Genomic DNA, 24,871 nt, shown 5'->3' with positions numbered 1-24,871 from the left:
ATTAGCATTCATGGGAGCTATGCAGCTACAGTCTTGTTCATCAAGTTTGGAATATACCCTTTTGTTATTGATGGGAAAATGTCACCAGTTACAAATGGTTACACACAGGGGTGTACCAGGGTCAAAGCAAACTCCAGGACTTTCTTTCCCCCTCCGAGGCAGAGTGCTGCTTCAGCAGTTCTTTTTTGACCTGATGGTACACCTCCTTAGATAAAAGAAATGGTGAAATTCCCCGCGCTGACCTTTTTTGTAGCCCCACCACCCAAAGATTAAAGAAAACCTCCACAAGGACAAGCCAGTACCGGAGTATGAAGGGACAATCATCAGACACTGCTGTAGGCATCAGTGGGTATGAAGTCTGCCTTCACACTCCTCTCCAGGTCCACCCACGGCTCGGACGAGCCTCATAAAACAGTCTTTCAGCAGCATGAATAGGGGCTGAGTCATCAGTTTCCCAGCTACAGACAGCTCCAGTCACTTCATTCCTACTACTGAAAGCTTCCTTTAAAAAACAGAGCAGAACGGGTCGGTGCTGTAGGTATTCTTTGCCAGATGTGGCACGACACCTCTCAATGGACAAACTCTCATTCGCTCTGTTATAATTACTCGTTAGCAACTTCGGATCCCAAGGGAAAGCTTAGAGTTTATGGGAATTTAATTCAATCGCATTACCTTCAACAAGGCACACTGCTCTTGCTGGAAATACAGCATGGGTTTTGGTGGGAAATCCAATCCACCAACCTCAGAAACATATAAAATCATCCTGGGACCACTACCAGCATTTGTCATGTAAACTGACAATCCAGGCTCGTCCTTGACGTGCAGAAGCTTCTATGTAGGGCTCTGCATAAGGCCTTCAGTGCAGCTACGTTAATTAGCATGAGCTGTGCATCTGACCCAGGATAAAAACAGAAGGCTTGCTTCTGAGCAGGCTCTGATTGGGAAGACACCACAAAATACCTTGTAGCAAAGAAAATATCCCTAGTTAGTCTCCTGAACTATTTAGAAATATTCTGCTGATACATAAGAAACTTTGGTTTCAGGCAATTCTAATCACAGGTGGCATCAACAGCAACATTTCAATAAACACAGAACAATGAAGTCCATGAATTAGCCCAACTTGCTGCTGGAAATGGTTTCCCGTTTGAGAGTTAGCAGGTTGGCACTGCTGCATGCTTCTTCACAAAATGCCCAACCTGGCCTGCTCTTCATGTATGCTCACCACCTGTGTCTGCACCTGAGAATACTTATATTCTTTCAGGCAAGTTTCTTAAGTAAAACATAGAACTTCTCTACTCCTGACAAAATATCTATATGGAGATGTTTGGCTTTCTTTGTTGATGCTATTTGTCTAGAGAGTACCTAGACACTGTAGAAATACTTTAAATCATTTAATCCAATCCTTTCCTCATCAGAAATGAATCAATATTTTAAGGTAGATATTAAAACATATATTGACTTTTTAAAATAAACTGAGAAGCAAAAACACATTATACCTTGGCATCTTATTTTACAATGCCTGAAAATACGGCTTGAATCTTCTCCAAGTTCTGTGAGTGCGATGTGTATGATGCTCCATGGAACTAAGTAATTGTTAGCTCTTGCATTTACATCTCAACACTCACAATATTCAGTTATCAAAACTACAGTTGTAGAAGAGTTCTGCATTTTTAATACCAAGCACACTTCTAACCACTTTAGTTAATAACAAAGCTCAAAAAAAAAACAAGGAGAAAAAAGAAAAAAAAAAAAGTTATTTAAAATTACTGTGTTTTGTTTTGTTTTGTTTTAAGCTTAGATTTAATCTGTTTAGGAACTTGATTCACAACCGCATTTCCCTTCAGCAATAATGCAGTCAATTGTTCAACACACCCAGCCTAACCTTAGAGCTGCCAGCTTTTTTACGAAATACTGTACTTGCTCCGGCTGTAACCAAACACACCTTCCTAAGGCTTTGTCTGAAGAAACTTCTGCTAGATTGAACTTCCTACTCAGACCAGGAAGTCCTCCAACTGCAACAGCTGCTGGCAGGTCTTTCCTGTAATACCAAAAAATTAGCATGATTGTTAGGGAAGGCACAGCATCTAGAATGTTTACTTTATGGTCTGTTTCTTCTGAGAGAAATTTACATAAATATATATAGAGATGTCTGTGTATATATACATATTGCATAGGCTGAACGCCTGCATCCCTGCAGTACATGTCCTGAGGAGGGAAGGGTGAGGAGAGATAAAAAGCAGAAGACAGCCGAATAAGCAACAATACTCTAAGATCCAAGGCAAGACTGACACGTCAACAGTCCCTGCAGACAAGGAGCGAATTGCTACAGCCAAAAAGGGCTCTCAGAAAGAGCCACAAACACAGGCAGCCTCCGATCTGCATCCTCCACAAAACGGCTCACAGAGCCCAGCCTGCTGAGCAGAGCCCCTGCGTGCTGCTGTTTTCCTAGGATCCTGTTGCCATCTATAGGATCATGTTATACCTTGGATCCTGTTGTTACTGTAGGATCTTGTCATCCCCGGGATCCAGCTATTCTTATGATCCTGTTATCTCTAGGATCCTGTGTTTATCCAAAGGATCTTGTCACCCTTAGGATCCTGATATCCCTAGGATCCAGCTAGGAGCTTGCTATTATCCCTCGAACCTTGTTGTTATCCCTAGGATCCTGTTGTTACCACAGGACCCTGTTATCCATAGGATCCTCTTGCTATCTCTAGGCTTATCAGGAGGATCCTGTTGTTACTGCTGGGATCCTGTCATCCCTAGGATCCCATTGCCATCCCTAGGATCCTGTTATCTGTAGGATCCTGCTGTTATCAGGATGATCCTGTTGTTACTGCTAGGATCCCGATATCCCTGGGATCTTGTCATCCCTAGGATCTTGCTGCTGTCCCTAGGATCCTGTTATGTGTAGGATCCTGCCGTTATCAGTAGGATCCTGTTGTTACTGCTGGGATCTTGTCATCCCTAGGATCTTGTTGCTCTCCCTAGGGATCCTGTTATCTGTAGAATCCTGCCGTTATCCCTAGGATCCTGTTGTTTCTGCTGGGATCCTGTCATCCCTAGGATCTTGTTGCTCTCCCTAGGATCCTGTTATCTCTAGGATCCTGCCGTTATCGGGATGATCCTGTTGTTACTGCTAGGATCCCGACATCCCTGGGATCTTGTCATCCCTAGGATCTTGTTGCTCTCCCTAGGATCCTGTTATCTGTAAGGTCCTGTTGTTATCCCTAGGATCCTGTCACCCCTGGGATCCCGTCACCCCTGGGACCCTGTTCTTCTCCCTGGAGTCTCGTTATCCCCAGGACCCTGTTGCTACCCCTGGGACCCTGTCACCCCTACAACCTCTCGTCCCCTTTCCCTCAGGGCCGCGCGCGGCGCCCCTGCCGCCCGTGTGCCCGTCTGTCTGTGTGTCCGTGTGTCTGTCCGTGTGCCTGTCCGTGTGCCCGTCTATCTCTGGGTGCACCCCCCAAGGCTGTAAGATGGATGCCGGATCCCTGCCCCACAGCTCCGGATGGCGGCCGGCCCTTTCCGGGGCGGTGCGAGGCGGCGGGGCCGGCCCTGTCCCCGCGGGGCGGCGGGTGGGGAGCGGCGGGCATGGCCGGCAGAGCCGCGCAGCCCCCGGCCGTGCCGCAGCCCCCCGGCGGCGGCCACCACCATCACCCTTACCCCTACCCCTACCCCTACCCCTACCCGCACCCGGTGGCGGCGGAGGGCGAGGGGCCGGAGGAGGAGGCCGAGGCCTTCGAGCTGCGGCCGCGGGGCCGGGAGAAGGTGCGGCGGAGCGCCTCGAGGGACCGTCCCGACGACATCGTGCTGCTGGCCAGGGACATCCAGGAGGGGGACACGCTGAACGCCATCGCGCTGCAGTTCTGCTGCTCGGTGAGTGAGTGCCTGGGGAGCTCGGGTGCTGGAGCACCAGGGCTGGAGGAATCCTTCAAAACCATCGGATCCTAACACAGCCAGCACCCACGGACCCTGTCCCCAAGCGCCACGTCCTGCCTCTCGTGGAGCACCGGGGGTAACGAGAGAGAGGTTTGGGGCTTCAGGCAGAAAGCACAGTTTGCACTGATCGCTGGCATAAATGCGGCGTCTTGCAGCCTTTTATCCTCGTCTTGCTCAGTGAGGTATAGTTAAAAAATACACTTTCGAATTACAAGGTTAGCAGAGGCGGTAGGCATTGATTGTCCTAACTTCTGCCCAGATCTGTGTTTTAAGTTAGAGGGAAAAGGGTCTCCAGGCCTTACTCATACCTACTTCGGTGTCTTCTGATGCAGGATGTCATCCCAGTGAGGATAGGAAGGAGATGAGCTCTGGTACCTTTAGCAGGCACAATTTCCGTATTCGTCCCAGGTGTAGCAAAAATGTACCGACTCCCAGGTATTTAGTTATCACAGAATCACAGAATTTCTAGGTTGGAAGAGACCTCAAGATCATCGAGTCCAACCTCTGACCTAACGCTTATGGTGAGGTTTGTGGCAGTGCCTTCCACATGGGAGGAGTTGCTGTGCCAAGACGAAACTGCTCATTCTCCAAGCAATATTAAACCCTTGCAGAGTACTGCCCATGAGGGTGAAGATCTGAACCTCTTAAGAGCAAAACCAAATCTGTTTTGAGGTAGAATAGGCAAAGGGGAGAGCTGACTTTGAGGGAATTGTTTGAATGAGGGAATTTTGTTGATAAATATTTATAAATGAGGGAAGATGATAGTGTGTTAAGTTACGTTTTCTTTCTACCTTAGGACTCAAAAGCAGGAGTCATATCCAAAACAGAGCTGTGGCTAGATGAATCGGAAGCTTGTCATTTGTAATCTTTACTCAGAAGTTTTCAATTTAATTAGGAACTCGGAGCCTAAGTCCCATTCATTTGGCAGTTGCCAATGATGGGTTAATACACTTTAAGTGACTGTCTGTGCCTGACTTCCAGTCATCATCTGAAGCATGAGGGTTGTTACCTTGTAATACCTTCTTGGTTATCATTCATTGTTCAGGTTTGCTTTTTAACCTCTTCCCACTTCAGCCTGTTTGACCAGGTATCAGTTATCCCTTTCTTTCATAAGTGGAGAATTTGGTTTCTCAAGAATTTAGAACTTTTAACCGTTTCAGGTCAATGGATCTTTTAAACTTACCTAAACTGTCGTGTTTATTTTTAGGTTGCAGATATCAAGAGAGTGAACAATCTTATCAACGATCAAGATTTTTTTGCCCTGAGGTCTATCAAAATCCCAGTGAAAAAGTTCAGTGTACTGACCGAGACACATGCCTCTCCAAAAGGAAGGCCAGTCCTTCGGCCGGCTCACTGTTCCCCAGAAGTGCAGGAAGCCTCACCTTCCGACAAATTCTCTGCTAACGAGACTGCTGGCAACTTCCTAAAAGAGGTGGATCGAGATATAGAAGAGATCGTGAAGTGCAACGATACGAAGAGAGAGAACCTTAATGAAGTTGTTTCTGCCTTAGCGGCCCAGCAGGTCTGTTTTGAAACTGATGGTAAAACTAAAAAATCCAAGGATCCTTATTACGGAGCGGATTGGGGCATAGGGTGGTGGACAGCTGTAGTGATTATGTTGATCATTGGCATAATAACTCCAGTTTTTTACCTCCTATATTATGAAGTTTTAGTGAAAGCAGATGTCAGTCACCATTCTACAATGGAATCTGCCCATTCCTTTGTCACAGCAGCTTCGCATCAGAAACAAATAGAAAATGGAATGAATCCAGCGAATATTATAAATGTTGATAATCAAGGAGACCTTCAGCCTTACAACCGAAAACCCCAGGCAACTGTCATTCATAGACACATAACATAGCGTTAGATGAAGAGGAAACCACAGAATGCAAAATGCATCTGTAACACAGATGAAATACAGAGGAAATACTTAATGATTTACCCTTATGGGCAGTGTTCCAGCACAAGGATATTTCTGTGGATCATGTAAGCCCATAATGTGCTTCAGGCAGGAGATTTCGATGCAAGATTGGGATATAAATTAAGATAGGAAATTGTCTCTGAAGCTTTGCACTTTTTTTCTATTTTGATAGGCGTGTTTTTTCTAATTAATGATGAGGTGAAAAGGGTAGTTTGAGCTAACACATAAGGAATCTCACTGTACATTTTGCAGCCCGAAGATGGGCATTTGGGGATATCTATCTTTTAAATATCTTAAAGTATTTATAGAGTGCATAGTACATTTGACATTTTAATATCAAGTTTACAGTTACCAGATAGGACTACATTCTTATAATTTTATTTTTCTTACAGAATTTTTAAAACTCAGTCATTCCATAATTAACTGCCACTATAAAGCCCTCTTTTTCTTAGATGTCTATGAAAGAGGCCGTAGCTAATACTTAAGCTGGAGGCTTCAAATTTTGTGCCTGTGGTCGACCCATTCTGTAGTACTCTTCAGTATAGGTAGGAGGATAACTTGGTTCCTGTGTATGTCACGCTGTCCTTCAACACGGTCCAGTAGAGAAAGTCTTTTGTTTGAAACTTCACATCCTTCTACTGAAAGCTGACTTGGCTGGACTACTGTTCTCTTCTGCTCAGCTGCATGTGAGAAGAAACAAGTGAAGATGCATGGCACCTTGCTCTGACTGCTTCACTAGTCTTTATTTTATGGTTATGGCTTTTTCTTCCTCCAGTACATCGCAGTTCAAGAGCAGCTGCTTCTTCAGGCAGCGGCTGCTGAACTGTTTCGGGTTTTGAATGTGTTAATGGTCCTTAAAACCTTAAGGACAAGAACCTTGAACACCAACTTCTTCCTGAAATCGCTTGCAAAACCTCAGATGAGGTTCAGAGGCTGCTAGGAAGAAGCAGACCAGCCATAGCTTCAGACTGTTCTTTCACTTACACTCTTCAGCCACTCTGTTCCTGACTGTTTCACTTGATTTCATGGACAAACTTGTTTTTCCCCTTCTTTTCTTCCCTACCTGAAAATACTACAGGAGAAAAATTAAAAAAAAAAAAAACAAACAAAACTTTTCCTACAGAAAGAAGTAAAGAGGTACTTGTGTACTCTGAATATTATAAAATAAAAACTGAGATGTTGCCTATAATCTTTTGTTATATTTGCCTTGCGGAATAAGGTTTCTATTGTGCTGTTTGTTTGAAGTAATACTTGTTACCAAAGCTGAAGTTATCTGACTTTCATAAGGCTTAGAAATGAAAAATACAATTATCTTTTCAATTTAAACACTATTAGAAACTCTCCTTTGAGTGTCTTGACCAAGTATATGCAGTGTGGAAAAAAAAAAAAAGATAAAGCATCTATTTTTTTTTACTATAGGAAGTATTCCAAAGTGCTTTATCAACTTAAATTTTGAAAGTAAAGGCTTTTGCCAGTATGGGGTAGATATTATTCACTGGCATGCTAAGGGTATCAGCATGAATTGGTTTACTTTCAGTGCAGATTGAAACAGCCGAAAGCCTGAAGGGAAGCATACAGTTGGACCTGTGAGCTCTTGACTAGTGGCTGTGGAAACCTTCGATCAGAGTAGTATCTCTGGAGACAGTGTGGCTGCTCAGTTTCCACAGGAGAAGAGGCGCTCTAAATGAGTGTGAACTTCGTATTTCGCATGCTGCTTGTTTTCAGAGATCTTTTTAAATTTTATTTCTGTGAAAACAATACGGTAATAATGCAAACATGAACATTCAAGCACCAGTTCTGGGTAAGGCTGTGCGAAAGGTTGAGTTGCAAAGTGATTTATGGTGGCTAGCGTGATGTAGCTTCTATGGCTAGAAGCTTAAAAGCAAGCCAACTTTAGGAAGAGGTGATTTGCTCTTGTCCATACAACAGAACTTTGGCCCATTAAGACAGTATCCTGCCAAGCCTGGGACCTGGTGCATAATGAGTCAGTTTTTTTGCTGTTAGGTTATTTGTTGGTCTGTATCTTCCTCCATCAATCTCTCTCTGTTTATGGAACTTTATCCTTTCATTTCTTAGGAAATTGTTGAATAACAAGAGATTAACAAGTGTGATATGCAACACAAGCCTAAGTTACTATCCATACCTTAACAGGCCAGTACTAAATTGCCATCACATCTGAAGTGAACTTAACTTCAGTTGTGGTTTGAGTTGGTCAGAAAGGTCTTTGCTGTTTATATTTAAGAGAAGAGATGCTTTTGTTGGTGGTGTTAGCGCTGAATGCTTCTCTAGTGTCTCAGGCTTCTTTGGGCTTTTATGGTGTTTTAAGGCCTGTGGCTTTGTCACTCAGTTGCTAAAAGTGTGATAGTAAGCATTTATTAGGAAAAAAAAAAAGGAAAGTTTTGTTGAAAAATACTATACTCTGACCAAGAGCCTGGCATGTTTTTACTGTTATGTAGCATATGTCACATAGCATATTTTTAAAGTAGAACATTAAATTACGAGAAAACACAGTTAAGTCTTTTTCCAAGATCATGGGACTTCAGGCAGTAGGAACCTACAAGCAGCAGCTGGCTTTTCTATTTGCAGGATGTGGGGATTTGTACTGCTTTTTCCAAAGTATGATGTGACTGGCAATGTGTCCCTGTCTATTAGTTCTGAATAAAATGGGTAACTGCTCTGTATGGAACTAAAACATGATACAGTAAAGTAATTGTAAAACTAGTCTTTTAGAAATTGACTTTAAAAAAAATGAAAACAAACTGAAGGGTAAATTGTATTACAGCACATTGTTGGTCTGGAAGTTGGTTTTAAATATAAGTGCATATTGCACTGTTGGATCATATGAAATTTTAAATGCTTTAAATCTCCTATATTTTGGAATATGTTGTCAGAAATAATCTTTGTATAACTGTTTTATAAACGTTCAAACTATAACTTTGTGAAATAATCCTGAGTGAGGATGCAAGTTTTATTTAAAATACTTCTGCTCCTCTAATTTTAGAAGAACGTAAGTAATATGCATAAAATAAAGATTTTATTTTAGACTGCAGTGAAACTGGTGCATACAGTGTATTCTTAACTCTCTATATTTTGCATGTGTGCTAGGAGGCCACTGCTCGTATTTGTTTTGGCTAGTTTCTCTGTGTGATCTAAATTACTCTTTGGCCAACAAGTTAAGTTTGTTGGCAGAAGCTGCCTATAGCATTCACGTCTGGCGTAGCAATAACTGGTAACTTAAACGTTTGTCCTGTGCCTGTCTTGTGTAACTTGGAACTCTTCTGCATAAAGTTCCAAGAACTTGTTAGTTCTCTGAAATGAGCATTAAAAAAAAGGCATGAAAAATCAACGTTGTAGCCACGGTTTAGCACTGGTAAGCAGCTGAGCACTGCTGGCCTTGGCTAGACAGGTAGTTCCTAGGAAAGCTGGCAATCTTCCTGCACACTGAAAGCTAAAAGGAGTGCCTGCCTTCTTGTACGACATACCAGTACTTTTCTGCTATGCTGTTAAGACAGAATTTGAATTCAATTCTACCCAAATCCAAAGTTTGCTGAGACCCAATGGACAACCTTGGGTTTTATCAGCATTATGGTATTGCAATAAATTCTCAGCAGTTAGAAACACCTGTAGCAGTTCTCATATGTTGGTGTTTTGCCTCTGGAACATCATCATTTCATTTCGGAGGTGAAACCTCTGGTTGCTCCTCAGCTTTGGCCGTACTTGCCATTGTTAAATTGGTCTTAGAAGATGTATCCTGAGACTTGTGTGGTTCCCTCTGTAGGACAGGTAACCATGGTTCACCTTTTAAAGATGCTGAATGAACGAGTTGTATGTCACATCCAAGAAACAGGCCCAATTGGTCAAGAAACAACTGCTCGCATGTATGTTGTCAAAAAAAAAAAAAAAAAAAAAAAAAAAAAACAACTTTCTGTGCAATATAGCAGAATGTTTATTAAACACTGTTTGTACAGGCTTCAAAACACAATTAAGTATACCTCTGAGGTGTGACGTGCGTTGCATTTTAGTTTCACTTCCTTTAGAATGGATACGTAACTTATCAGAACACTTGAAAGCTGCACCTGAAGCTGTACCTTACTGTGCAGAATGATTCACAGAATAACGCTGTACTATTTTCCAGTCAGCAGTGAGGCAAAGCACTGCTTGACAGAATGCCAAACTTCCACAGAGCGCGCTTCTCATGAAAGAATTGCTTTTGTCTTAAAACTGTTGTTTCGTTAACCCTGATAATCATTAGCACTAAGTTACCAAGAACAGAATGTAGTAACCTGACCAGTAACACTGATAAATAGTATTTTGTATCATCGAAAGACAAAGGGACACAACATTCTGTCGTTGTGTTCCTCTGGTTTCTAATCTCGGGAATAAATCTACATTTCGTCTGTTGGCTCTAAAATAAGATACGTGTTTCCAAGCATTCTAGCTTTGCTATTCTCAGCACTCATGTTTTCCCAATTAAAACCTCATGCATCAAAATACTTCACCACTTTCCTTTTCTGCATTTTTGTCTTTTTATTGATTTTGCTGTCTGTAAAGCTTGTCTCATTTTTGTAGGAACGCAAGTAAATGTGCTTTAGCACTTACATAGATATCTGCCATCTCACTTAACAGCTCTGTGAGGTAGAAGAGTTAGTTTTGCCTTAACAGGCAGAGAAATCAAGGCAAAGGACTGAAATTTTTGTCACTTCAATCTGTATAACAAAGATGAAAACTATGATTCACACTTCTCAATCTTAATTTCTGCCATAAATTCTTTCTAAATTAAATTACCCTTAATTATTACCTACACTGATGCATAAAGGCAATGTAACACGGTTAAACATTACTGTCCCTTTTCACCAAAATACTAAAGGTAAGGAGAGTTCTGCTGACTAGCAAAACAGCTAGTTCAAAATGCTCTCATTACCTTGTTAGTCCGTGTTACTGAAGTCCTTTCAAGTCAGTTTATATTAAAGTGCTTAGTGGTCAATTATTTTCAGTCACCTGAATTCAGAAGTTACATAAATTCCTTCAGGGAAGTCAGCTGCTAAATATGAGCAGCTTATTCCCATAAAGGTCCTATTTTTGCTTTACTGAGGTTATCAAAAATTTCGCTTGTTTTCAAGACTTAACAGCTAAAGCATAGAACTGATTAGTGCAAATGCTTAGGCACAGTTCAATTAAAATGCATACATTCTTTGTCTGTGCAGAGGCAATACAATGGCATATAGATTGCTCCATCAGTAGGCATTCCAGAGAACCTTAAAAAGGTGCATGTCTGCAAAACATGGCGAAAGAAAAAAATGTGGGATCCAGGATCCCATTTCACAGCATAGTACTAATAAAATAAGGTTGTCCAGTATGTTTTTGGAGAGTATACTTAAACCCAACGGAGATAATGCATTGGTTCTGTCAGTGATACCCAGCTTACCTCCAGGTTTATATTTCAAGTAGTGTAAGGCTTGAACAATATACTACCTAGCAACAATAGCTAGTATGTTGCTTCATCCATATTGTCATCGCTGCCAGCACCAAAGTCATCTCCATCTTCAAAATATGAAGAAATGTAGTCATTTTCCTAAATAAAAACACAGTGCAGATCAAAACACTATTGCTATGCCTGTGACAATTTATTAAAGAAATGTGTTTTAAACTTGTTGAGCACAAAAATTTTGAAACATTAACATGTTTTTCCTTATTTCTTGTGGAAAAATAAAACATAATTAAGTTCCAGTATCTATGAAAGAAGAGGCATGATTTTTTAATGTAAATTTTGTGCCCTTGAGGCAGGACACGTTCCTGTTTGCAACCTCTTATTTCACAGCTCTTTTGGAGTATCAAATCTGAAATACTCACTGAACTACAGCACAACCTACTGCAACAAAGAAAATTAATGTAATTGTGCCTTTCACTACAACTCTCATTCTGCTTCAGAGAAGCTAGGGACATGTGGCTGGCAGCGAACACACAACTCAATGACTGCAATCTGACTTGCTGGAAATAGAAAACCAAAAAAAAAGCACCTCTTCGTGCTCCTCTTCATCGTATTCCTCTGGTTCTTCTGCTTCGTCATCATCTTCACCTTCTTTGTCTTTTGTTTTGTCTTTCTCATCTTCAGATTTCTCTTCTTCATCATCCTTCTTTTCCAACTCCTGTCAGAACACAATTTTGTTTATGTGGTAATCCCACGTTAAGGTAACAGCATGCCCTCTGCACGACCAAAGTGTTAGGCTGCAGCTAGCAGCAAGATGACTAATGTAACAACATTGCACATTTTTTATTTATTTATTTTTTGACAATAACTAAAAAAACCATAAAGTGGCCAGAACTTCATACAGACTTATTTTATCAAGTATAAGTCATCAGACTTCCATTCTAACAAAGGTATGTCTTCTGTAATAAACTGAGATGATGATTTCCCGTTAGCATCCACTCTTGGAGTAATTCACAGTAGGATGCCGTGTCACACCTGACTAAATAGTACCACATGCTATAAAGTAAAGGCACCAAACAACTATTTCACCTTTTAGCTTCCCATTTCCACATGGTGTGTAATCAACACCAAAATCTGGATTTGTTTTCCTTCAGCAATTTGTGTTGTACTACTTAGTGAGATTAAGCACATCTTACCTCAATTTTTTTCAACACATCCAGGTTACTTTTAGGGTCAGAGCTGTTTGCCTTTCTTGGTTTCGCACTTGCTGAAATAAAATATATTACTATTATTTGTTTGGACATAAAAGAACAGTAGATTTTTCATTTGCTCCTAAGAGCTTGTATCTTGAGAACAGTAACTGCCATGGAAATCCCATACTCTCTGTATTAAAATTATCTTAGACTTTGAGCTACATCACTCTTAGAGGTGTAGTGGCCTTATTTATCTAAGTGATGTGTCTGGGGCGAGTTTGAAATTGTCTTTAGGCAGGTATTTGACCACAGGTTTGGCCAAACTATGTCATTCAGTTCTGCAAAATACTTTTCACCTACATACACTGTATTAAGAAACTAGAAAAAAAAATCCACATTGTTATTTTTCATCAGCTGAAACGATAAAAACATATTACTGTTCATATACAGGTAGGACAGCAGCGCACTTCAGATAGATACATTAAAAAAAAAAAAAAAAAAAGGCAGACAGGAGAGTATATGAGTTACAACACAGTAATGTGGTTACTGCAGCAAAGTGGCTTGCAGACCAGAGATGGCTCTTACATGACCACGACCTTTATCGAGTTACTCCCTACAATTCAGCCTTGTACTGCTGAACTATATTGTGGAGTAAAGGTCAAAAATAACATTCCATGTACCCAGGTATGAGCTGTCTGATTGCAGCACTCTCAGCTTAGGAATACCTCTCCCAGTTCCAGGAGGGGAATTTGACCGGGAGAAACAAGGAGCTCTGGATTGAGAAATACTTGAGCAGAGTTAAAGAGCTCTGCAGAGACGTCCTGTTTCCATGATTTAAATGCCCTTTTCCTTCTGTACTGCACACCACCGCATACAATTTACACAGTAGGGTTACACCTAACGCCTGAGCTCTTCTCAGTGGGGTAAAACTGCCTCTGTGAAGTTCCACACTGGTGTAGCTACACAGCTTCTGATAGACACGGTAGCTTCAGTTGAGATAGTTTATGCTCCTTCCACCCTTTTTTTTTTTTTTTTTTTAACACAACATGATACCTGAAAGGTATCATAATTAATGTGCACCGATAGAAGGAGGGGATAGCCTTTCTGACGTGGACAGTAACCCCCAGTGATACATATTTTATGTGTCCTAATACTTAAGGAAGCAGAACTTTAAAAGCTGCAATGAGAGTGGCTGCATTTTGCCATCAATAACATTCTGTTCGCTTCAGTGTTTTGCCTAGGAAGGGATTATGTGACAAAAGCACCGCACATAGCTATGGGAAGTCAAGCTGTTCTGTAATAACATGTGAACTCTCCCTAGGCAAACACATCCAGAATGAAGGAGGCTTTTAGGGAAAACAAGTGTGGTTCAAAATGATCGTATCTGCACAAACACCTGCAGACTTTTAGAGATAATTTCTATTCAATAAACAGCCTGGAAGCCAAAAGAGACATGCAAAGTCTTCCCTTTAGTGGTGGGCGTCTCCAGAGCTCATCGTGATATTAGAGACAGGGACCCATCATTGGACAGTAGAACTTCAAGCAAAACAGCTCCTCACATCCACATTGCTTTGAGGTGCGATGCAATACAATCTAATCTTTTGAAACACCTGTTGTTACAGGAATTTGGCTTAAATGCATACATCTGATTGATGTAATATGTATGCATATAGCTGGCCTACAGGAGTTGAGGCCAGTCAACTTACAGTGTTGTTGTTTTTTTTTTTAATTGTGGTTTTGGGTTTTTTTTTGGAGACACTGGTGATACCTAGGATCACATGGTCCACAGCCCAGGCTGTGCAGATGAGATGTGGCATTCTACCTAAAGTTATGTCAGTCACAGTCATGTGTTATTAAAACACTCTGGGAAAACAGCAGGTAGAGTAAAAATGAAGCCAGGCCTGTGCGTGTAACTGCAGCGATCCAAAAACCACTCCTACAGTCTATGAAGGTAGAATGGTAGGAAACTTGTTTGCATATCAGCGCAGATAAAATTCACTGCACTCCCTCGCCTTTGTTCCACTAAAGTGTCACCTAACATGGCTGTCCTCACAACACACCACGGATGCATACCAGACAGGCAAATGTGTCACTCATCAGCTACATACAAACCTCAACACAAAAGCATTACAACTTTTGTATGGCCTCCATCAACAATATCCCCCACTCCCCCCAAAAAAAACTAAAATTGCATGATTCTTGCTTTTAGGAAAAAAAAAAAGCATTTTTTTTATCCAATCAAATTTGGATGGTCAGCTGGTCTTTGTCATTAAAATTTTGTAGGAAAGTGTACTTTTAGGAGCAAGTAGAGAAGCAGGCACAAAAGACTAAAGAAAGAAATCGCATTAATCAGTAATTCCCTGTGATAACCAGAACATTAGGCTATCAAATAACGGTAGGTTGGCATTTGTGATTTCATGGAATCTCGGGGAGATACTTGTTGCCTGCAGGCTTATAAAAGCCAGTGTGATTTCTCCTTTAAAAAAAAAAAAGAAAATGTGTACGTGCTGTTTTCTTGGGGGATTTTGCAAATAAGCAGTTTATTTTTGGTTGAATCTTGCAGTCTACCTTTAATACCATGCTTCTCAATGACGCTCTTAAAAGGAACAAAGCATCCAGCTGAGCCAGTCTCCATGACTACTGCACATTCCCTTTTCTTTTTCTATTTTATCCTTGAACTGAAAAATGACACATTAAGGACTTGGACAAAGCGAACAAGAAAGTAAACAATTATATTTAACAGACAGCTAGAAACAGGGGGCCAAGCGTTGTTTCACATCAACAGAGCAACAGGCTTCTACAGAGAACTTAAAATAAGTCATGCACACTAGAAAACACTTTTTAAAAAGTTTTTTGTTTGCTTTTGTTTTTTCCTTTAAGAACAACCAATACCAGCTCCAACTGCTGTTGAAGGATCTGGTTCGCAATTCTGCAGAAGAAAGCTGAAAATAAACAAAAAAAAAGTAAAACCAGGGAAAACAGAAAGTAACCTATATTAAATCAGATATGAAATACCTAAAAAATGCAAAAGTCAACCAAATCATAAACAATGTAACTGGGAAACCCAAAACAAAGAAAATCTGAACAGCTGGCTATTTGGTGAATAGAAGAAGGGGAAATGATCACAAAATTCCAAAACAAAAAAGTTTTTTTTACATCTTTAATCTTCCACTATTGCATATTGGCACCTAGCTACTTAATACCGTACATCAACGTCAAAGGAAGAGAGATCTGTTCCTCTAAGTTAAAATCCTACAGAAACAAAGCAAAAAAAAAAAAAAAAAAAAAACATAAAAGACAGGCAGACGAAATTATTTAGAAAATAACTGCCAAAAGCCCTGTTTATTAGGCCTCGTTAACATTTCTACCATTTTTTCCCCTAACCAGCTCCAGCATGTTTTCTTACACTCAACTAGTGTGTATTAAATGCTCTTTGAAAATATATAATCTACCTTTTTTCATCTTTTTTCTTGGCTTCATCTCTCTTGGGAGTCTTCTCCAATCTGCAGAGAAAATAGCTTTGATGCATGTAAACAACAATTTATGGCGGTAATCCCCCCCCTCCCACCAACACTGAGAAGGCTGGGACCCATGCTGTGTTGTTTATGTGTATGCCTAATTGTTTTAGCACCCAACAATTTTACTGAATTTTGGCTGTACTTTAAGTTGAGGAAGTACAGGGAGGAGCAGTATTTCACCCAGTTAATGGAAACTGGTATCTGCTTGGGTGAGACAAAGTTCAGCCCTTCCAGTGGCCCAGATGGCCTCTAATTTATGAACTATGATTAAGGTTGCAGTATTGATCTATGCTGGTACCTTTGTGGAAATTTAATGTCATAAAACCTGTTTAGCAGTGACAAAGAAACTGTGATTTTTTGTTTTCAGTAGCATTTCTGCATGTTCCCAGTTCAAAACTGACATCTGCATGGGGAGTAAGGAAGAGGGAAAGCTAGAGACCGAGGTCAAGCTTGCATTCTTGCTGTTGTTTTGAATGAGTAAAAAATAAAACCAGATTTGTATTTCTTTTGGACAAAACAACGCTTCCCCTTGATCTGAAAACATGACAAGGGCATAACCCTCAAGAGGGAATAACACGCCTTGGTGAGGATTTGCATACTTATAAAGTATAAGTATTTGAAATATAAGAATAAGATAATAAGTATAAGAATTTGCATTGCTTATAAAATAATGAATCAAACATTTAAGAAGAACAGATAATTGCACAGGTTAATAGAGAATTAGCCTTTGGTAATCTCAGATATTACCTGGGGTCCACGCTGCATGCTCCTTTTCCCTGCTCTGGTACTTTTTACTGTACCTTTCAATTGCTGTAGAGAAAGATATAAAAAGTTATTGAATTCATTAAAAAGGCAATCCAGACGCTGGCTTTGGTATTTTCCTGTAGCTAAACATAAGTATATCCTCCTTATCCCACGCAGAGCACTTTCTCATGCTGTTGCTGAGCAGCTGAAAACAGTTTCATGTCACTACTTTGAGCAGTTTCATGGCTCTTCCCAGAACTACATACTACATACTTTAAAAACCTGCATTTTATACTCACCTCCCTCCCCAACCCCAGAAAAAGAGTATTGGTTTCCAGTCTTTGAGTATCTCCTCTCAGTTAAGGGAAAGCTGTCCCTGTCCATCAAGCTGATGTACGGGCTGGAAGGGCAGACAGCGAGGTGGATCAGAACCTGGCGTAACGGCCAGACCCAGGGGGTGATGACCAGGTGCAAAGTCTGTCTGGAGGTCCCCAGGGTCAAGAGTGGGTCCAGCCCTGTTTAGTATCTTCATTATGATCTGGTTGATGCGTACCGTGCATCCTCAGCCGGTCTGCTGATGGCACAGAACTGGAAGGAGTGGCAGAAACACCAGAGAGTGGTGATGCCATCCAGGGGTACTTGGTCTGCAGCTCCCTCACGAGGGGAGCAGAGGGGCAGGCGCTGAGCTCTGCTCTCTGGGGACAGCGACAGGACCCGAGGGGACAGCATGGAGCTGGGACAGGGCAGGGTCAGGCTGGGGGTTAGGGAAAGGGTCTGCACCCAGAGGTGATCGGGCGCTGGGACAGGCTGCCCAGGGCTGTGGTCAGGGCACCGAGCCTGCTGGAGTTCAAGAAGCTTTTGGACACCGCTCTCAGGTTTAGTTTTTGGGTGGTCCTGTGTGGATCCAGAAGTTGGGTTCCCTGATCCTTGTGGATCCCTTCCAGCTTGGGATATTCTGTTTTGTTCTGTACTGGACAGGCTGGAGAAATGTTCTGGCAAGAAAAACTTGAAAAAGGAGAAGTGCAAAGTCCAGAGGGACAAGCACTGGAACAAATTTGAAAGCAGCTCTGCAGAAAAGGACCTGGGGTCATGCTGGACACAAAACTGAAGAGGAGTTAGCAAAGTGCCTCTGCTGCCCTTGCTTGCTCCTAGGAGGAGACACTGAGAGCTGGGGCTGGTTAGCCTAAAGAAGAGAAGGCTCACGGGACGTCTTAGCTATGTCCATAAATACCTGAAGGGAAGGTGCAAAGAGGATGGAGCCAGGCTCTTGTCAGTGGTGCCCAGTGCCGGGACAGGAGGCAGTGGGCACAAACAGGATCAAGGAGGTTCCCCTGAGCACCAGGCAGCACTTCTGTGCTGTGCGGGTGGCTGAGCACTGGCACAGGCTGCCCAGAGGCTGTGGGGTCTCCTCCTAGGGGATCCTCAAAAATCACCTGGATGTGGGCCTGAGCACCCTGCTCTGGGTGGCTCTGCTGGAGCCGGGGTGGGACCAGATGAGCTCCTGAGGTGTCTTTCTAACTCAACCTTTCTGTCCTTCCATGACTGGGAAGGCAAAAAAAGAAAAAATACAATATTTTATTCATCTACACTTGAAACGTATAAAAACATAACAAGCAGATATACTCAGATAAAGATGGCTGATGAGATGAATGCTTACCTCCTGCTTCCCTTCAACAGTCTCACAGCCAAACCCCTACAACAAAACTGATTGGTGACATTTGTCACCACTGTCCTAAAAGCACCCAGAACTCCCAGCTCTCAAAAGGCTGCGTGTCTGACTGATCGTGATCAAGCCGCAGGACTTCTGCGATGGCAAACCTTTGCAGTATAACAAAGAAATGTTTCTGAAATGGCAGCAACATTTTAGTCCATTTTTCCTCTTTCCAGGCACAAGAACTAAACTGAGAAATGCACTTTAAATAATACAGTAGTTATACACTGTAGGTACATGCAGTTATACTGCAAAAACAAGCTTGTGCAATCTTTCATGACAAAAGCAGTACCAAAACTTAAGTGTTTTTTAATCAGTCACATTTTTTCTTATCACAATACCACGCCCAACTGCAAAATCCACTGAACACAAGATTATTGATTCTGATGTCAGTAATAACTAATTACTTAAACAGGGACAATTTTTGTGGATGTAACACAAAAAAATCAAAGTAAGGACTGTGACCTGTACAGTCAAAGACTTCCAGCATACACACCAGGGAGAACAGTCAGAAAATGAAGATGTCAGAAATTAAACTCAGTTTTAAACTTGTTGTGACAAGGGCAAACAGAAGACCAACCTAAAACTGTGCAACAAAAATACTGTGTTTAAAATGGCAGTGTCCAAGGGGTATTTAACAGATGAGAAATAGGTGGCCTTTACAGATGCTGTAGGAAACCATCAGCAACAGAGGGGAAAGAAACTAGTAGCTTTATTTCAGCTTGATGACCTTTAGTGAAGCATTAATTGCTGATGCCATCAGTAAGAAAATACACCTGACTGACTCTTGCTACTCACAGTTAATGAATTAATTCCAAACCACTGCCAAGGTGACAGTCACCCAGCTGCAGCAGATATACCTGCGGGAAAAAGATGAATGATTCATAGCTTAGGAAGTGAAGAAAATTGAGAACTTAAAGAATATGGGTACTACTTGCTCAAAATAAGTGTTGAATGATGAAAGTCTCTTCTATACAGCATACTACTGCATCAAAATTGCTAGGTAGTATTAGACATGTCTTTGGTTTACTACCTGAATAATGGACGAAAGATAGATAGCTATGTCCTAACTAATTAAAATGTTTCCCCTTCTCACACTTCAAATGACATTTGGCTCACAGATGTGCTGACTCTTTAAAACAATCCGTTTGCTCCTGTAGCAAAGCCAGTCTAAGAAATTCCTGCCCATGGTCCCCCTGCTGCCTTCCTCTTACTCCTGCCAGATTTTTATGATGACATAGAAGAAAAAAACAATGGGGGGGGGGTGGGGGCTGTAAAAAAACAAAAAACAAAAGATCAGTTAAAAATAATGAGATGAAAGCAAGCTGTTTAAGCTGCAGACAACCATTGCTCCATACCAAAACCCTGAAACTGAAGAGTTTTTCTTCAACTAAAAGTTCAGTAGAACTTAAGGCAATTTATCAATGTATCCCCAGGGAGACACTGAAACTAGCTGAAGATATGACTCCGTCAGGTAGCTGCGTACCTGTTTTTTTCCTGAAAATGTCATTTTTTTGTGGAAAAACAGTCATTAAATGACTGGGCACAGTCATCAACACACAAGGCACAGTTAGCAACACTGAGAGACCACCACACCTCAGGAAGAAAGATGCAGAAGCAAAGATGACTTTGAGGTTAGAACTATCATGTGAGGCCCAGTTGGAAAAGAGAGCTAACGTTCTCATGAAGTAGCTGCTTCCTTGGAAACTACTCGGACAGGCTTTCAGGCATGCCAGTTTCCTTTTTTGTGCCTCAAACAGAAATAGCAAATTTCAAGCCTGGCAAAGATCAAGGACACAGGAAGCTTCTGTGAGATAAGAACCCCAAAATAGTGAAATGTGTTTATTTAAGAGATGAAGGAGTTATTTTGAATTCTTCTACAATCTTAAAGGGATGAAGATTGGATCTCTTGTTCTCCTTGCCTTATAACCAAGCATCTACCTGGCAAGACCACTGCGCTGTGCTACAGCTGCCTGCTGTGTCCTGGTGATTGCCCTGCTCCAGCTGTAGGTCAGAAAAAATAATCTGCTTTTTGAGACCCACTTGTTGAGAGAGTTTGAGAGGGACTGGAATCCAGGAGCTCCTGCCTGCCACAGAAATAGGTGGCAAGTATCAGATGATCAGCAGTATCTACTGTGAGAAGCCAGGGCTCCTGAAACTGTTTCAGTCTGTGTAGCAATTCAGGGGCAGCAGAAGTTCCCAGGGAGTTTCTGAAGGAATAGTGAAACACCACAGAGACTGGCTGAACACCTGTGTTCAAACTAAAAAAAAAAAAAAAAAAAAAAAGAAGGGGGAGAAGGCTGTAGGGTCATACTGAAGTGTGCTCCTCTGGTTCAAACAGTGATTTAGTACAAGAACAAGCAGACAATCAATAAGGTGTGTTAATCACAGTACTGTACTGAAAGCATAACAAAAGATAAAAATTGCATATGGTCTCAAAAACAGCTGGAGTTCACCAGCACACCACGAATAAAATGCACTCACATTTTGGAGAGGATGAGGCTGTGTAACTGTATCATGAATATCCAGAGTCAGAAAATTCTTTGATGGTTCAGGACGGATATTAGAACTCATGTTCTAGAGTTCAGGTGAGTTCTCATTATTCAGGAACAGCACACAATAGCAACAAGAAAGATTATCCTGGTGTTTGGCTACACTGGATTCCTTAAACATTTTTATAAAGCTCATTAAAGGCAGCCTACTGCACTGGCTGGACCTTGGGTCTGACACAAACTGCATTTCCCAATACTCTCTACTTCCTACCTTCCTGTAATAGTGCTTACCATTTATAGCACTCAGAAAAAGCACCAGCACATGCAGAAGGATGACAGGAACAGCAAAAAATCACAAGTGAAAAGAAGCACTCCTCCCAGTAATAACCTCCTGTGGCTGCTACATGTTTAAAATACTGCCACAGCACGGTAAACAGACATTGAGCTGTTCCTTCCCTGCTCCCCTTTCCTTCCTTCCCACTAGCTCAGTTTTCTGACCAGGAAGCTTGGATTTTAAGAGTATAATGATGTATGATTGCATGTCCAGTATAGCAGAGCATTTATTTCTAATCAAGCAGTAACAAGGCTGTTAATGTTTAATTACATATAAGATTTTCAAGTCACATACAGTATGAACAAGCTTTTAGCTTCAAATCCAGGTCTGCTGATGCAAACCTCTGTAAATTGCTTATTCTCATCTCAATCTTTGTATTTCAGGTGACTTCAGTAACACTTACCAATCTTCCCTGAATGGACTCAGGGGAAAAAAAAAATCATGTTCTAGAACAGCACGTTTTATAACATCCAGCTACTTAAAATAAGTATTTTATTTAATATGTCTTTACATAACTAAAATGGCAACTGAATTTCAAGTCTAACATTTACTATAAATTTTTTGTTTGTTTGTTTTCACACAGCAGTTGCTTTCCAGTTACAGCACTTGTACGAGTGATCTGCAACTTCAGTAAGTGTAAAAGCAGCAAAAATCCATATTGTCGTAGTCTGGCTAATTATTGTTCCTCATTATCAGCACCAGATACATCTTCAACACATGCATTTCACTACATTATCCTCCAGAGAATAAATACCGAAGACATAAGTAAAAATGAAAAGCACATAAACAAACCTTCACGTTCTTCTTCTACTGCCAAAAAATATGGCATTTTTTTCATAGTTCCTCTAAAATCTTGTTTTAAGGCCAACATGTAATCTTCGTCTTCTCCTGTTTTCAGAGGCACTGGCTTATTGTCTGTACTCTGTACAAATTATGTTTATTATTTATAATGTCTTAATATCCATCAAACATGCAGGAACACTAAAAAAAGCTACAACAAACATATCTAGTCCTGAAAGAGCGCAACTCTGCATTATACCGCTTTGCAAGGATACTTTACTGCATTCTGACATGCATAATTTTACAAACAAATGTATACCTTTTATGACTTCACTGTATCTTTCTGTAAAAATGTATCAAGCAATGAAGGAAAAATACATAAAACCTGTGAAATAGCCATTCACATCCACCTTAAGCCCATGTTAAGGGTTCTTAAATCCCAAGAGCACTTTTTCTTGCCAACCTAAATAAATCAGAAACTGTCACTCTGGTCAGCATAGCCCAGGTCTTAACCTCTTCTGAAACAGTATTGCACCTACATTAAAGTATGATTCCTCTGGATAACATTGATACAGTTTGACTAATGCCATGTCATAACCAGGTAGCACACATCTCATTCCTTTCTCATTTGTGTTTAAATAAACTGTTAGTTTTTTCTTGGTGTTTTGTTTGTTTGCTTTTGAACTATGGCTCCTGAAATGGGAAAGATGAATAAGCAAAAAGAGTTTTTAAAATATACAGCAAACTAGGGCCAAAGATGGAATTAGTGTGTGGTAAATAGATTGTAGTAACTGGATATTTTTGTGTGTAGTAACCAGAATTGGTACGTAGTAGCTGGATATCACCTGACACATGGTGCACAGCCAATATCTGAGTGGTAAGCTGCAATGCATAATGCACTGTCACAGAGCCGGACCACGAAAGGAGTTTGCTAATTACAGCTATATTTGCTAGATGGACAACATTTTAAATCTCTGATGATGCTGATGGTATGCTGGTGCACCTTAACTGGGTTTTAATTGCATTTACAGGAAATCCATAAGATCACAGAAAGCTCCTATTAGAAACGTGTAAGAGCAACAATATACTGCTTAAAATGATTTCAGCATCAATCAATCAACAGCTGCGGTGTCATACTTTTGGTCACTGCCCAATCATTAAATATAATTCGTGAAATTTCTAAACAGTTCTAGTTATGACACAATTTTTGAATGGCAGAGTGCAAGAAAAGTCTCTAAATTCTCCATGGCATACAGTGGGGCTAGCAATTCTACTACAAGCCAAAGCCAAAGCCACTGCTGACTGCAGAAGCTCCAGTTGATACAGAATGCAGTTTCTTAGAGCTGTCAAGCAGCCAACATTTACAATAGGAACAATGTAGATGGCTCACTGTAATTGAAATCAGACAATTCGAATTGTAAGGGAAATGGTGGACTTTGAGGACATGTAACATGGTTCGGCAAATCAAAGCCACTGGCAAAATAACTATTCAGGGAAATCTCAGAATCCCACTGGTTACATGTCAAACTAGACCGTTCTGTAACAGGTGAGATTGAGAAAAATTTCATGCACCTTGATCAAATCCTGACATAAATGGGAAATTCTGTTATGTAAAACTGCAACACTGCAACACTACTTTTCAGCCTCCAAGTTGCCCAAGTTTGCCTGTGTAGTAAAATTCAGCTTAGTAAGAAAATTATCTACTCTTTCTTACCCTTTAATTTTCAGATACAACCTAAACATAACCCAAATGTCCAGTCTCAACTTCCTTAATTATATAGAACGCATCTCAGTTGTTTTCAAGTTATTTTCACATTCTGGCTACAGAGGCACAAAACACTCATCCTGAATCTTTCTGTGTTTGCATCAACAGTAACCTTATAAATCCAGATCCATTTGCAGCTTCTAAGGCGAGTATAACTTTATTTCAAACAAATTCAGATCCTCAGTGTTTCTATTACTGCAATGTCCAGAAAACCAAATCAAGCTGAGGACCTTAATGAACAAACATCTTGCAAGCAATCCAGTTAACTATGGGATGCCACAGTTAGCAAAGGGACAGGAAGTGGTAATGATAAAAACGATAATGGAAACAAATGGAAGTACACTAAGTACCTCAAAACTGACCTGAAGTGCTTAGGGTTGTTCTTATACTTCATTCTATTATCGCAGTGAAAGTGAATACACTCTACCCAAACAGTAAGAGCGTGCTCTGAGGTAGCTGATGTACTTACAGGAAATGGTGGGGGAGGCTTACACACAGCGTCAGGTAGAGATGCACCTTTGGAAAAGCCAATGGCCTCAATGTTGAAGGTAAACGCAGCACGTCCTCTTCCTCTACCTGACCCAGCCATTTGGAGTTCCTGAAAAGATTACAAGATGACAGGTCTTTAAAGAATCATTTTTCTTACGTATATGCAATGCATTACCTATAAATCTACTGTGTAAAAACCCAACGTATCGCAAACATTGCAGTAATCTTAAAACCACTCTCAAAGATCATTCTAAACTGGCAAAAACTTTAACACCCATCTTAGGTTCTTCTGCATACTATAAATCTGGCACATGCTTCAAAACAGCTCCTCTCCTCATTTCTGGTAGCTACCTACCTCTGCATGCCTGAAATTACCTAATTACCGCCTAACCTAGGAATTTCATACTTTCCTCTTCTAAAGCTTAGATCCACGGAATTGATTGAGTTCAATCAGGGCTGACAAAGCAGAAGAAACAAGATAGGCAAAAAAAAAAAAAAAAATAATGGAACTTACTATGAAGGCATTTTGCACTTCCTGAATGTGTCTCAAA

General features: G+C 40.9%; 2 protein-coding genes across 2 annotated transcripts; one reads left to right on the top strand and one right to left on the bottom strand.

Moving 5' to 3' along the window:
- Positions 1-3,583: 3,583 nt before the first annotated feature.
- On the top strand, positions 3,584-8,792 carry LYSMD3 (LysM domain containing 3). Its single transcript, XM_084305221.1, has 2 exons — positions 3,584-3,882; positions 5,153-8,792. The coding sequence occupies exons 1-2, from the start codon at positions 3,598-3,600 to the stop codon at positions 5,804-5,806; spliced, it is 939 nt and encodes a 312-aa protein (XP_084161347.1). The 5' UTR covers positions 3,584-3,597; the 3' UTR covers positions 5,807-8,792.
- A 2,499-nt stretch (positions 8,793-11,291) lies between these two features.
- Positions 11,292-24,420, bottom strand: POLR3G (RNA polymerase III subunit G; the record flags this gene model as incomplete). The annotated part of the gene is made up of 7 exons (XM_084304694.1): positions 11,292-11,438; positions 11,884-12,012; positions 12,491-12,561; positions 15,940-15,990; positions 16,753-16,815; positions 22,079-22,208; positions 24,301-24,420. 7 exons carry the CDS (start codon positions 24,418-24,420, stop codon positions 11,352-11,354), a joined length of 651 nt encoding a protein of 216 aa, XP_084160820.1. The 3' UTR covers positions 11,292-11,351.
- Positions 24,421-24,871: the final 451 nt, after the last annotated feature.

Source organism: Netta rufina, assembly GCF_964035555.1.
Source record: "Netta rufina genome assembly, chromosome: Z".
Lineage (NCBI taxonomy): Eukaryota > Metazoa > Chordata > Aves > Anseriformes > Anatidae > Netta > Netta rufina.
Note: the sequence above shows the minus strand (reverse complement) of the source record. Positions and strands in the feature narration are given on the sequence as shown.